A 15,157-nucleotide genomic window follows, 5' to 3' on the forward strand; every position below is an offset into this window, starting at 1 on the left:
GACATCTTTACGTAAGGAAATAATAAAGAACTCTTCTTTTCAAACAGATTAAAAAATGAATCAAAATGGTTTTTTCCCTGGTGTTTGTACGTATGTATATAGGTATGCATTTCGCATATCTCGAAAACGATTAGAATGTTGAATTTTCTCTATGGGACTACTATAACATGTAGTTGTGCACCTCCCTTTTTCGATGCAAACGTCTGCACCCCCCAAAGGTATATATATATGTATATATATGCTCATCCCCTTAACCAGTTTAAAAGCCTTGCCCGGCCTTTATTTCCGCACTCGCTCCATTTGAAACATTTTTGTAACTAAAAGCGTATGTCTACGAACGACCGGATAAGAACTTTTGTAGACACGGTGAGTGTAGCTAGATTTATAAGGCGAGTTTCTGTGCGGTTTACATTTACGGTCGAACGTCGAGTAATAACTTAATAGTTAGATATTATCTTCAACTTATACAAAGACTATTGAAGATTTTTTTAAGTGATAGCTTTTATGACCGAACCACGTAAGATTTTATTTTTAAATGAACTTATTGAATCTAAGATATTCAAACTCACAATTCAAATTATGGTCTATGTAGCGCATTTTAACGATATTTAGCTGCAAAATATTTTAACATTAATTTTGATAGTGATTACTTTCTGACCATAATATCGTTTCAATTTCACTTGCAGGTTAATTTCGATTTTTTTTTTTTAGGTTATGATCACTCATTTCAAAAACATTGCTCTTCATTACAATTTGAGAAGCGGAGACGTCGCTTTGTCACCATATCCGGTAATTTCGTTTTATTGTTTTGTTTTAAACCTAAAAGGGCTTTCAATTTAAATTGAAATCATAAAGATCAGGTAATTTTATAATTCTGTTGTCAATCTATTTTGATTAACTCGCATTTTTTTTTTATTATTTACTAAAATATTTTTTCAATTGCTTCAAGCTTAATAGTGTTTACTAAATCACCAAAGAATCTTAACGCTAAAAGGGAAGCGTTTTCAGTATTTTAAACATAAATCCAGATTGATCAAAATCTATCTCTAGCTCAACAGTTGATATTCTATAATATAACGCAATAAAGGTGTATATCATCGGCCATCGGTAAGGCCTTGGGTTGCCACTGTAAGAGTAAGATATATTTCAGATTTAATAAGAAAACTCTAAGGCGTAAAAGAAGAGTCCCCCCTCGCATAGTCTTTGGGATTAAAAAAAAAAACACTGGTATTTAAAAGAAATGTGAAAACTGACCAAATTAAACATTTTTTAACTTTCATGAAACAATGTTTGGTCATCCAGTAAAGTATAAGCTGCTTAAACGTTTTTTACATTTACCCTGTTATTAATTACAAAACTAAGCTATTTGAAAGCAATAAACGCAGACCCATTTCAGTTATTATTAATTACTAATTTTAGCAGTAAAATACCTGAGCAGGATTAAATATTCTACACGTGTGAAGAAGAATGTCCGTTTGTTTGTGTGTGAGTATGTAGTTCATATGAGTCTATAATTTTGCTCCGATCTCGATGAAGTGTTTTCACACTTGATCTTCAAAACGAGAAGATTATTATCCACACGCCTACACTCGAGGCGTTTATATTAAAACGCTGATTTCACGTTACCTATCTGAAGATCATGTCTTCTTTGTTACGTTCCCGTTTTCAGTGGAAGTCATAATTGCTAAATTTTTTTTTCAGAAAAGAAATACGAATATTTTTACACAGTTTTAATTTTAAAATCATGTCACCCATTTAAGGTCACTTCACCGGCGCTATCACTTCTTATTATAACCTTTAGATGGCGCTGTGTTCTTTATTATTTAGAGTAGTTTATTTCCAGAATAGTGTAGAACTTTTAACCTCTAAGTAACTTCGCTTTCTATGAGGCTTTAGAAAATATTTTCACAACCCTGAAGAGATCGGCCAAAGCAAATGGCAATTTTCGTAACGCGTGTTTCTGAAAGAAGATGTAACCGATAACAAAGCAAGTATAAATTCTTACTAAAACCGTTACATGGCGCCGTGTTAGTTATACAATTTTTTCTCCACTTTTATATGAACTTTGTGAAATTTTGCCCAGTTCACGTTGAAAAAAAATAAGAGGAAAATATCGGCTTCGTTGGGATTTCGAAAAAACTACCCCCATGCCTCTAAATGAAGCCCCCGCCCTTTCTTTGTACAAAACCTGAGCGATGCCGAGAACTTCAGCTAATGTTTTATATGTTGAGTAGTTATTCAGTGTCATAGAAAAGGAATTTAAGATAAATTTTGTAAAGAAAATTTAGATAAATTTTGCAAATAAAATCAAGATAAATTTTGTGAAGAAAATTAAGATAAATTTTGTAAAACGTTAAGTTTTATAAAACTATAAACTAAGACGGACTGAATATTTAACTTTTAAAAACTAAAATTTAGTTATGAAAATTATATATTGTTTAAATTTATAAAGCATCATTAAAGGACACTTTAATGATAATAAAAATTCTAAATTCTCAAACCGAAGAAATAACAGATGAACACGTTCCCATTGAATGAAAGCTTTCTGATAGCGGTCAAATGCCTCGGTCCCATGACCGTCATGCAGCTATTATTTCAATTTAGTTTGAAAAGTTATAATCTGAAGCTTACCACTTAGAGATTAATACAGTTCTTATAGAAATAATATGCAATTTTAAATTAGCTGTGAATGTGAGATGAGAAAAAATAACAGTCGAAACTCCGTAAACGAACTGTCCACTTTAGCGAACACTGCTGTTAATAGACGATGACTATCCTCTAACATGAGATTACAGATGGTAAATAAAATTGGTAAGTTAAAAACAAATCAAACTACTCAAGAAAATTTATTTTCATATTACGTGTGATGAAGTTCTTTATTACGTATTACTTTTCACAATATGCTTCAAAATATAACCTAAAGTAAATAATTTAATTTATGCTTGTTATATAAAATATGATTATGTCCTTTTGTGTATTTTAGATGGGATGGACTCTTTGGGGAAGTATAATACCTTGCATTGCACTAGGAGTCAAGCTCTTTCTGTATTGCGGCAGCCCTTATTATGTAAAGGATGGATGTAATATATGGGACATCTTCTCTCAGTACAAAGTTAAATATGCCCTTTTTGTTACCAGTATTTTAGACAGACTGGAAAAATTTCAGATTGTACCACGTGAGTCAGAAATATTTTTTCATACAAAGATTGAAACATTTTTTCATCGAATGATTTGCCTTTTTATATTATCGTTAATGTCTATAAATGTATCCTACAAAATTTTCTGAAGAAAACCGGATATTATTAAAATTCTTTCATTACTTGAAGCAAAAACTGACGTTAGCTGTTACTGTAAAGGATATATATATATAAACGGCATCGTAAAGTACCGTAATGCGACCACATGTTTTACTAATTTTATTGCCTAAGAATTGAAAGAGAAAAATTATATGAATAATTTAATTCACGAAGAGCGTGGTTGCAATAACAGCAAAAAAAAAAGAAAAAAGAGTCATGAATAAATTACATGTAACTATCACAATACTATTTCTAGCTGCCCACCCGGGATAGTGGATGGTGACTCTGACTGCCTTACTGAAGGAACCGGGTTCGAATCTCAGAGAAGCCATGATTTTTGTAAATATATAGTTTCTGTGCGGCATGGGGCACTCAAACAATGTGGCGAGCTTAAAGTCTTCTCGGGAGGTTTTTTTTAGGGGAAGATGGGTGGGAACACTCGCACCTCTTCTCGGAGTTCTTTCCAGCAAAATCAGGAGCGGAACAGTGTAAGGTAGTATGTCACCTGTAGTAAGTCACCAAGGCTCTTCCCAACAACAAGCAAAATCTTGGTGTCCTTGCCAGGCTGAATTTCGTTGGCTTATTCTGACATCAGACAAGCGAGAGTATTCATAACAACAGCAGTACATACTATTTCTTTAAAAGAAACCTACATTACAATAAAAATACATAGAAACATTAACATTACAATATCTAATGAGACATCTTTGTTTCTACTACCCTATAACTTAAGTCTCGCCCATGCTTGTTGTTATCTTCGCTAGTCTTTAGGCCTAAAACCATCCATAAAAAATACAGATGGTGAATCTGCAGCTGACTCGACGAAATCGTAGACTGAATCTCACTTCGTATTTGGGTCGGTTCTTGTATTAGGTTGGCATAAAATGCAACTGTCATAGACTTAGAAGGGATAAAGTTAGAAGGTTAAAGACTGGCAGAGAGTTAAAAGGGAAAGGTTCGGAGTGACATTCGCAAGCAGTTTGCGTCCCATAGTCTATGTCAGTAAGACGAAAACAATCACTACGTGGACAATTTCATTTTAAAATCAAGGAAGTTTGCTGTCTGAACGCCTTGAGAAAAGGGAGAATAACGCAAATATTTTTAAAATTTTCAGATCCTGGAACTAAAATTCTAGGGAGCTGGAGTAGTAAGCGAGGGAAAATGGTAATACTTTGGCATAAATCACATCTTATTGAACGCAGTACTTTGGTCTTGGACTTGGAAACAAACCTGAAATTTCACATGTTAAATAAGCAGTGATAATATTTTGTTAAATGATTTTAGGACCTTCATTAAAAAAATTGATTTTATCAAGCAAAATGTTTGGCAATTACATTAAATTTTAAATTAACATAATGGTATTCATTTCCTAAAATATGTGATATCATATTTGAGGATCCGTATAATTTTAAATAATCGAGTAGTTAGGAGGATTTTTTTCTGTTAACTCTCAAAGTGAGATGATTAAACGATACTTCGAGGGCGGTCTGCCTAAGAGAAGGGAGGTCTTTGTGGGGAAATTTCTAAGGTAATTTGAGCTTGTATAGACATTACACACTGGGAAAAACCACGACAAAGACCATGTAGCCAGCCCGTCCGCCGGCATTCGAACCTCTGGACCGCACTACCAGTGCTCAGCTTCAGGGTTAAGTGTTTCAGGGTTCAGCTTCAGGGTCTCTCAGTGAGCATTTTTTCAAAATTAGTGAATGAAACTGAACTAATGTCTGGCTGTTACCTATATAGTACTCAAGGCTCTTGCCAGGTGCATTTGACTTCTTGCCCAGCACTGTCAGGCAAGTGAGACTGGTATAGTTCGACCGTTTGAAACGCAACCTTGGCTGGCATTCTGCCAAAACACTTAGACTTGTCCAAAAGGGGCGTTATTACTTGCTGCGACGTGAAAGGCCACGTGAACACCTCCGGAAAGAGAGAATTTATATGCTCAAAGGAAAGAAAGTCCCCCTCCTTCCACTCTATTTTCAAATTAACTCGGTCCGAATGGCGCATGCGTGTTTGCGCTCATGGTCGCGGATGAGACGGTCGAACTATAACAACAACTAATGAGTACTGCAGAGCAACCAGTTGATTATTAAATGCATGTTATTTATAAATATATATTGTTGTTAGATATTTGAAGTGAATTTAACTGTTACTTCTGCACGTAAATATAACAAATTGCTTATGCTTTTCAGGTCCAGAGTTAAATTTAGAGCACTACCAGGTTCAACTTATTGGAGGAAGTCCTGCCAAAATGCAAAATTTTCATTTCATCCATAATAAGGTTAAAAGAGATGTATTTGTCGGCAGTCAATATGGTAGGTTCAATAGAAAATTTGATTTAAAATAAAAAAACTTCATAGGTTCACAAGAAAAATTCACTACCTCGTATCGAAATCAATAGTACTTCTGTATAGATCGTTTTTCCGTTCCAGATCCTTGTACCTGCATCAAACTGGACACACACCGAACACAATTTTCCTGTAAAAAATAAAAGAAAAATAATTAATACGCTCTTATAAAAAATCTATTACTATTACTATTATAACACTGTTTCACACTAAACTGCAAATGCAATGGTTGAAATATATACTGCACGTGAAGGACGCCCTGCACATGATAGATATTATACAGAAATGTGTTTTTGCATCAAAAGCAATTTTTTAAAATGTTCTAATACCAACGCTTTTTGTTCGGTAATCGATTTCGGTAATTGACCTATGCAAATGAGTTTCAAGAATACAACTGTCCGAAAGCAATTGTTCGCAGTAATTGTCCGTATACAATTGTCCGCAGCGTTACCCAATTGGATAGCGTCTTAGTTTTTCACAGCCGTAGACACCATCGTACTCAGCATACTGTGTAATAGCCGTATCCCACAAACGCCTGCCATTTTCAAACTTTTCAATGGTCTGTTGTTTTTTTTTCTCCTCCATACTGATTCTAACCATTTTCTTCGTTGATTGACTGTTCTTATTAACTTTCCTTAAACACATTATTAAGGAATTTACGAAAGAACAAAAATTAGTGAAAACAAACTTCTGCATTTTCTTAGTTAAGTTTCTGTGAAAGAAATAAATTAAGTAAGCTAAATTACATTGCAATTTTGAATATTTTGAGAGCAACAAATGCATTTTAGTTATGTATTATTTACAAATATGTTCTTGCAAATATCTTGCAAGTCTAGATTATTTTCAATACTATTAAAAATAAATATAAATACACTAGAAAACTGAGAACGAAAGACACTGGTTTTGTCTCCTTTGGAAACATTTCACAATTTTCTTTAAATTAAACTAAGTTATTTAATGATTCATTAAACATTGTATAGAATTATTTGAAATAAATATCATTCTGAAAACGTAATATTTAGCGGTCAGTATATTTGAATTACAGACTGTAAACAATAAAAATGTCTTGCAGGTACAAAATTTTTTTAAGATTTCAGATAGGAAATAAATATAAATTTGAAATTTTTTTGCTCTTTATTATTATTATTATTATTATTATTATTATCGCTGTTATTAATATTATTTTTCCTGTGTGCTTTTATAAACAGAAGGGCTATTAATTTCGTTTTGGCGTTTTTCGTTGGTTCACTAAAAACGGCGTTTCACTTTTCAAATAATTGCCACCAATTATTAGAGCCCTGTATTATAATTAAAGGAATTAAATAGTGAAGAATCTGAATGAATGTATGTACGTTTCTCGCACTGAAAATTAACGGTACCTAGAGACATCGAATTTTGAATAACATAGTTCTCCACTTGAATATGGGCACCTGGAAGACCAAATTTGGAATTTGTTTTGTTACCTATTTCGTATTTAAAAAAAAAAAAATCGACGAATTTTTTATTAATATTAACATTTTCAAAGCGAGCATTGACAACACTGTACGGAAGGGGGGGAACACTTTTATGTACGAACACTATAGAATTATTTGAAATAAATACCAAGCTGAAAATTTATTATTTTTCTGCCAATATATTTGAATTAAAAACTATAAACAGCAAAAATGCCTTGCAGGCACTAAACTTCTCAGACGGAATATAAAAATAAATTTGATTTTTTCTCCTCTTTACGATATTATTACTATGCTTTGATAAACACTTAAAGCGAAATTTAAAATTTTTTTTATTTTATTAATACAAATTTTTATTTTGGTCAACAATATCTGGCCAGTCAGCTTTTTTCAGATTTTGCATTCTGCCTGTATGCAATTGGAGTTCGAAGCTACTGACTACGAGTCATGTTTACAAAATATTGATATTCATCATATTACTTTATTTTGTTTATTTATCACTTTATTTTGTTTAAAGCATTTTTATGTGACATGGATGCTGTAAGTGCTTGTATTTTAAATTGAATCTCCAATTTTCATGCTTAGTTTCAGAGCCCCAGCTTATCGGATTTTAATACCTTTAACACAGTTTAAATTTTGTGCTTTATCTTAGGATCCACAGAATCGTTCGGATGTATATCAGGATTCGATTTAAACTTACCTTCTTATGCTGGAGAAATTCAAGCCCCTGCTCTTGGAATGGATGTCCGATGTGTTGACAAAAATGGTAAGACCTCATTATATTGTCTCTTGCCCAGCACCATCGGGCTACAAATCAAAAATCGAATTCGTTTCAACCAAAACAGCCCCCAGACTTCCTCAGCTGGTGATTTAGGTTTCTGTGAGGTTCACCACGCCTTATATTAGAAAAGCGAAAGGAAAAACAAATATATGGCACAGATTGCATTCACTTGATGAATGCATTTTAATTTTTAACAGTGTTTAATATTATTTAACTATGCTTATCAATGTTTGACAACGGTTTTACCCGAAATATTGAGCGCGGTTAAGTTTTTGATTCATTGTATGTTAACTTTGCTGCTTGTTGTTAGGGAAAGTTTGAGTTATGCTGTAAAATAAAACTATAAAATAATTACATCGCCTTTTCTTAAATTTAATTTAAACCTACTTATTCATTATTCAACTTTTCTTACTTTCCTTTTTACTTCCAAAATGGGTTATTAGTTTGAAAACAGGATTTTGCGTTCGTTCGCTATAAACAGCGAATCTTTTTTTAAATTTTTGCCACCAAATATTATTCCCCGGTATCAAATGGCTTTATATCTAAAGTTATCTTTAAGTCTCAAAATGTCTAGATAAGTTTAAAGTTCAATTTATTTTCTACTTCTAATTCTTCTGTTCTCATTCCCATGCGAATCATTTAGTAGTTTCAAGCATTTGTTTATTCAGAGTTTAAGTTTTGTTTAAGTTTTGGGGTCTAGTCATATTTTACAGTCTACAAACAGATAATTTCGGATTCTATTTTTCTTTCCTAGATGGTACTACTTACTCTTTCTGAACATTTCTTTTCCTTTCTTTCTTCTGTCTATACAAGATTAGCTTATGTTACTATGTTAAAGTTTTAAGCTTAGGGGAGATTTTTATTTCGATTCTTAAAAGCTCCTTGAAAGCACTAGACGAGGAAGAAATAAAAAAGTTTGCACAGGCAAAATTATTGATTCTAAGATTGTCCATCTTTTTAGTCCAAAACGGGTTATTAGTCTGAAAACAGGATTTTGCGTTCGTTTACTATAAACGGAGAATCTCTTTTTAAATTTTTGCCACCAAATATTATCCCCCGGTATTAAAGTAATTAAATAATAATCTGCATGAATATATGAATGTTTCTCGCGTAGTGAAAAAAACGCTATTAACAAACTCAACAATTTCAAAGCGAGCAGTGTAACACTGGTCGGACAAAACCATTTTTATATTTAGCGGGCAAGACTGTGTATGGGAATTTCTAAAGATATGCGGTTTTTTAAATATTTTGTGATTTTGCTGTTTAAGGGAATTTTATGTGGCGTAAGTGCAAAGAACATGATATTTGATAATTTTATAATTATTTTTTACCATTTCCTAAGTAAGAAATGATAATTATACTTTGCTAGGTAGCCGCGTTTACAAAATGAACTTACACAGTTTTTCGATAGATTTTATATAATTTTCCAAGAAAGAAACAATAAGTAGCTAAATATCTGCTCTTTTAAAATATAACACACTTTTTCGTTACTTTTTATAACTTATAATATTTTTTATATCTTATAATGCCTTACTTGGCCCCAAGTAAGACATTATAAGTAAGGAATTTTAGTTACACTTACTTTAAACATCTGCGGTTTAAAAACAAACTTAAACACTTATTCCGTTTTTTTTTTTAAATAATTTTTAAAGTTCTGAAAGATGAAATGGTAATTATATTCTGCTAAACACGTGCAGTTTCAGAATGAACTTCGTTATTTTTTTAAATAATTTTCCAAGAAAGAAATGATAATTAGCAGTTGAAAATGCGTTATTTTTTATAATTTCGCAAGATATGATAATCATACTTAGCTAAACATTTTCGGATTCAAAGTGAACTTTTATACTTTTATACTATATCATTACATATTTGTAACGTGATTATTACATAATTACATATTTATTTGTTATTTTTTATAATTTCCAAGGAATAAAGGATAATCACACTCTGATAAACATGTACGGTTTCAAAACAAACTTACACACTTATTCTTTTTTTAATAACTTCCAAAGTTCTAAAAGAAGAAATGATAATTCTACTATGCTAAACATATGCAATTTCAAAATGAACTTTACATACTGTTCTTTATTTTTTGTTATAATTTTCCAAGGAAGAAATGATAATTAGCTAAACATCTGCGGTTTCAAAATTATCTTATTCGTTGTTTTTTATAATTTTCCAAATAAGAAATGATAATTATGTTTTTCTAAACATCTGCGGTTTCAAAATTAACTTAAACATTTGTTCGTTTGCTTCTTTTAGGTTGTTTCGTTATTGGAGAACGAGGCGAAGCGGTCATAGCAACTCCTGCACCCAACTTTCCCCTTTGTTTGTGGAAGGACGACAACAACAGAATACTAAAAGAAACTTATCTCACCAAATATCCAGGTAAAATTCTGAAAAAAAATTCAATATAAGGCTCAAACAATACAATGCGGAGATTTAATTAATCCGCGATGATCAACACGCCCACATTCGCAGCAGCAGTGTTGTTTAGATGTTTCTATTCCTGTGCATCTTCCAATTAAAAAAAATAATATCCCGTTTATTTCAGGCGTCTGGTATCAAAATGATGAATGTTGGGTCAATCCAAAGACGAAAGGACTGATTGTCATTGGAAGAAGGTGAGCGAAGACTGATGTTTTAATAGCATTTGACGAATAATCAAAGTTCTCGTACTCCTTTGGAAAAAAATAAATGTTCTGTTTTCATCCATTAGAATTAAGTTACGAAACATTCAAATCAAATATCTAGTTTGAAGGCAGCAGCGCAATGCAGCTTGCTTAACCGATGACAGCACAGATGGAATTGTGATGCTGACGCCGATGGTTCGAATTCCAGAGAAGGCACGGATGTTTGTATGCATATAATGTCTGTGCGACAAGAGGGCAATCAAAGTAAACGAAGAGCCGAGAGTCCTCGAGAGGTTATGGTGTGGGAAAAAGGGTGAGAGACCCCCGGACTGCGCTCCGGGCTGTGTTTCCTCAGAACTGGAATGGGAGAAAGTGGGAGTAACTCTCGACTCTTTCCCGGAGTATTCTCTCCAGGAATTCGGAACTGTGGGAACATAGTTAGGTACAGCAAATAACTCAGTCAGAGGTGCGAATCTATCTTCTGCATGCAGTTTAACCGAATGTTTCCAATGTTGTTGTTGTCGTGTCAACAACAACATTGGAAACATTCGGTTAACGAAATGTTGGATTTCTACTTTCCAACCCAATTTTGAGGAATATGATCCCGAAAGGTGGTCTGAGGGTCTCTCACCCATGTCTTCAACCACCAAACTACACAAGAGGACTACACAAGAGGACATATATTTAGAATTTCCCCATGCCATAGAGACATCGTACGTTTACAAAACTATACATTACAAATAAATATCCATGCATTCTTCTGGATTCAAACTCCCGCCCTTCGGTACGGCAGTCAGTGTCATTAACCACTAACCCATCCGGACAGCAATGTTTTAATGTTTAACCCGTTTAGACAGTTGAGCATTCTGAACATGTCTTTTCATACAGTGTGTAAGAAATAACATGAAATTCAAATTTTGTATCTGTTTGCAAATGTGGAATAATTGTTGAAGATCATGAATTTAAGGCTTACGTTTTTCAATTAGACTAAAAAGTATTTAAAATTTCATTAAATAAGTTAAGTATGTTTAAAAATTTTAAAATAGCTACCCAAACAAAATAAAACTTCATTTAAATTCATTTTCATCTGGATCGCCGTAAAGCATTCAAAATTATTTTTTTTTATTCTTCGCTCGATTCATCCATAAAATCTTGCTTCATAGAACAACATATACAAGAACTCTTTCTAGTAGATAAAAAAAGAACTTAAAGCAGTTATCGCACTTGACTAAGTGTATAAGATTAAACATGTTTTAAAAGGTCTTCCGTAAACTTACAATATTTTTTGTAATGGCAAATAAATTCTACGTTTCATTGATATAGTATCTCATCAGACTTCCTATCGCGTCTAGTTACAACATCAGTATCTAATTGAAACATCATCGTCTAGCTAAAACCTCATCAGCAATATTTATATTTCATCAAGATTTTCAACTCTGTTATCTGTTTTGTTCTAAAATAGCTATGAGGCTTCAGATTATTTACAAAGCAATTTAAATCAAATGTAAATTAAAATTTAACTGATATTTTAAGTGAGCATCCTATCTGATTTTCGTAATGGTTAGGCATAAGTTTAACTGCATATATTTTACTCAACCTTAATTTGAAAACTTCTTTGCGGCTAAGCTATAATAAGTTCCAGTGAACGGGTGCCCGATATAGAAATTTTTACTCCTACAAAAGTGAGCCGCAGAATAAAAAGGTTGACTACCTCTGGTCTAACTGATATAACTATAATCAGTTCTAGATCTCGGCTTTGGAATTAAAATTTCAGGATAGCTAATTTAAATAATCTAAATCTTATTATTTTGTGTTCAAATTTCATTTATTTCAGGTACTTTAACAATATCTTTCCCACTTGAAATTGCGAAAATTGTTTTTTGTATCGTTGGGGGTGTAATAAATCATTATGGGCATAAACGGAATTCTGAAAAGATTAGACTAGCTTTGATGGTGAAAAAGACATTATTTAAGAAAAGGAATTTAACTAAAGCAGAGTGATCTAAAAATGTATAAATCTAAGTAATGTAAAAATACCGTATATTTTTTCAACCATTTAAAAATTAAATAGTCGGATCTGATTGTGACGTCACGCATCTTATGCCACAGATAAATTTTAAGACACATTGCAATATAATTAGATACACATTAAATTATCCAAGAATCAGAAGCAGGAAAATTGCATGTGAGTTTTATTAATAAAAATATCTGACCTTTGGAACTTGCTGCAAAGGTATGTTAAAGTTTATGTATAATTCTAAAACTCTCTATTTAAATTTATCTTTCAGTGACGACACTCTAATACAGAATGGTGACCGATTTGGAGCTGGAGATGTATACTTTGCTAGTAAGTTCCATTTATTCAAATTAGTTTTGTTGCCAATAGAAACTATGGAAATAAATGTATGTGGTGTCTGAGTACAAGGCAGTTCAAACATGACAAGGACTGTTGCTGTCACAAGGCACTACCTATGCTCAATGCTGTGTGTTCTTGGATGAGTGCAGGCACTAAGCCCAACTTAACGTTTTTGAAATTAGAATTTGCTTACAGGTGCGAGAGTGAAGAGCGAAGAACAACTGCCTCGTAACATGCATATGTAGGGAAAGTGGAGACGCCGAGGATTATATATTTAACTATCAGTTCACAGAAGAAATCATTACAAAACCACGCAGCCACTCACACCAGGAGATACCAGATATATATCTTGAGCGTGAAGCAATAAAGGCAAAAAATCTCACAGATTACGATGCAGCTCATGGCGTATGACAGAACAAAAATATGCCAAAACTAATGAAAAGAAATATTTAAACTTTCATCCAAGAGTATCCTCTATAAAACGAATAAAAATATATATATGGGCAATAGAACATAAATAGACGTCAAGACATTATCAAAATAACAGTTGGTATTTCAAGGCAAAATACAGTGGTGGCCAAAATTGTGGACGCTTTTGGAAATTTTTATGTTTTTGAAATTTGTATAATTATAGAAAACGTTACGTTTCACAAAATGCAAACTTGTATATATCATTTTAAAGAGAATTTATTACTGAATTCAATACAAAACACAAAATTCAATTATTTGCGATACAAAAAAAGTTAAACGATAATAGTTATCGAAATACATTAGATAGTGATGATTGCACTGAGTTATCAGTACTTGGTAGGGTACCCTTTATTTTTGATTACAGCTTCACATCGACGTTTCATTGAGCTGACAAGAGTTTTAAGCTCTTCTTTCGATATTACATGATGCCAGGAAACAATTATAGCCTCAATTAGTTCCCTTTTATTTGATGGACGCCTCATTCGGACAAGAAGTTTCAAACGGTGCCACAAATTTTCGATAGGATTGAGGTCAGGACTGTTTCCTGGCCATGACAACAATTTAATGCTCTTTGTACGAAACCACTCTTTCGATATTTTGGCCGTGTGGCAAGGAGCAGAATCTTGCTGTAAAATAAACGAAGCATTGTTGGGAAAGAGATCTCTGATGGAAGGTAGAAGTTTTGGTTCTAGAATAGTGTCAATGTATTTTCTGGCATTCAGTGTCCCATCGATGACATGAAGGCGACCAATACCATCTGCTGACATGCATGACCAAATCATAACACTAACTGGGTTCTTCAAAGTTGCTTGAATGCAGTCAGGATGTAGCTCTTCTATTCTACGTCTTATATATTTTTGCCCATCACTACCGAATAACGATATCTTAGTTTCATCACTCCATGTAACTTGTGACCACTGATCTGTCCAATTAATGTGTTCCTTTGCCAACTGTAGACTTTTTTGTGTTTTGTTGCTGAAAATTAAGATAAGGCTTTTTTCGTGGAATGCTACCTCTCAGTCCAACATCTGCTAATCTTCTTCTGATTGTTCTTCAACTGACAGAAACACCAGCATCATTCAGATCACTTCTGATGGCCGCTGATGACACTTTTTTTATCTTGGAGACATAGTCCTTTTATTCTTCTGTCATCAATAGATGTGGTGCACATTTTTAGGCCTTTTCCTTCTTTGTTTTTTATTGAATTTGTCTCCTGATATCGTAAACAAAACTTTCGGACTCCAGATGTAGTCACTGAACCACCCACCTGTCTTGCAATTAGGAAAAACCACTTTTTCGTAACACAATAATATTACATCTCTTTCTAGGTGTACAATCTACTCTTTTATTTGATGTCATTGCTTCTTGACTAAATATTAAAAATTTTTACAAAAATTCCTACATGTAATTGCAGTGTATAAGAAACGGGTCCTCCTTCTACAGAACAAGGCAAAATAATGAATTGTTTCAAGTGTAAACATGATATCAGCTTCTACTGGCAGTTACTAACATTTGATTGGTTCTCAGAACAAGAACAGTGATTGGCCAGGAAAGCTAGAAATTACAAACCACTTCATAACTGTGTTTTTTATTTGTATTAAAGTACATACAACACTTTTTGTATTGTAAATAATTGAATTTTGTGTTTTGTATTGAATTCAGTAATAAGTTCTCTTTAAAATGATATATACATGTTTGCATTTTGCGAAACGTAACATTTTCTATAAGCATACAAAGTTCAAAAACATAAAAATTTGCAAAAGTGTCCACAATTTTGGCCACCACTGTAATTAAATTCGTATATAATGAAACACATAATGC

The 15,157-nt window shown here is 32.8% G+C and overlaps 1 protein-coding gene and 1 long non-coding RNA gene across 4 annotated transcripts in view; one reads left to right on the forward strand and one right to left on the reverse strand.

Moving 5' to 3' along the window:
- The window catches only part of LOC146996104 (uncharacterized), a 75,177-nt gene extending 69,398 nt beyond the window's left edge, over positions 1-5,779 (reverse strand). The window contains exon 1 of the long non-coding RNA XR_015041944.1: positions 5,679-5,779. This is a non-coding gene — a long non-coding RNA (uncharacterized LOC146996104). The remainder of the gene's footprint in view (positions 1-5,678) is intronic.
- LOC118181549 (acetoacetyl-CoA synthetase-like) overlaps positions 1-15,157 on the forward strand; it is a 162,134-nt gene that overhangs the window by 140,376 nt on the left and 6,601 nt on the right. For all 3 annotated transcript variants that reach the window (XM_085819898.1, XM_085819900.1, XM_085819899.1), the window contains exons 10-16: positions 712-789; positions 2,984-3,176; positions 5,489-5,611; positions 7,748-7,861; positions 10,139-10,264; positions 10,431-10,500; positions 12,798-12,856. In XM_085819898.1, coding sequence (XP_085676024.1) covers positions 712-789; positions 2,984-3,176; positions 5,489-5,611; positions 7,748-7,861; positions 10,139-10,264; positions 10,431-10,500; positions 12,798-12,856 — 763 coding nt within the window. The remainder of the gene's footprint in view (positions 1-711; positions 790-2,983; positions 3,177-5,488; positions 5,612-7,747; positions 7,862-10,138; positions 10,265-10,430; positions 10,501-12,797; positions 12,857-15,157) is intronic.

This window comes from Stegodyphus dumicola, chromosome 7 (assembly GCF_044657685.1).
Source record: "Stegodyphus dumicola isolate Sdum_Otavi_A_Nest chromosome 7, ASM4465768v1".
Taxonomy (NCBI): domain Eukaryota; kingdom Metazoa; phylum Arthropoda; class Arachnida; order Araneae; family Eresidae; genus Stegodyphus; species Stegodyphus dumicola.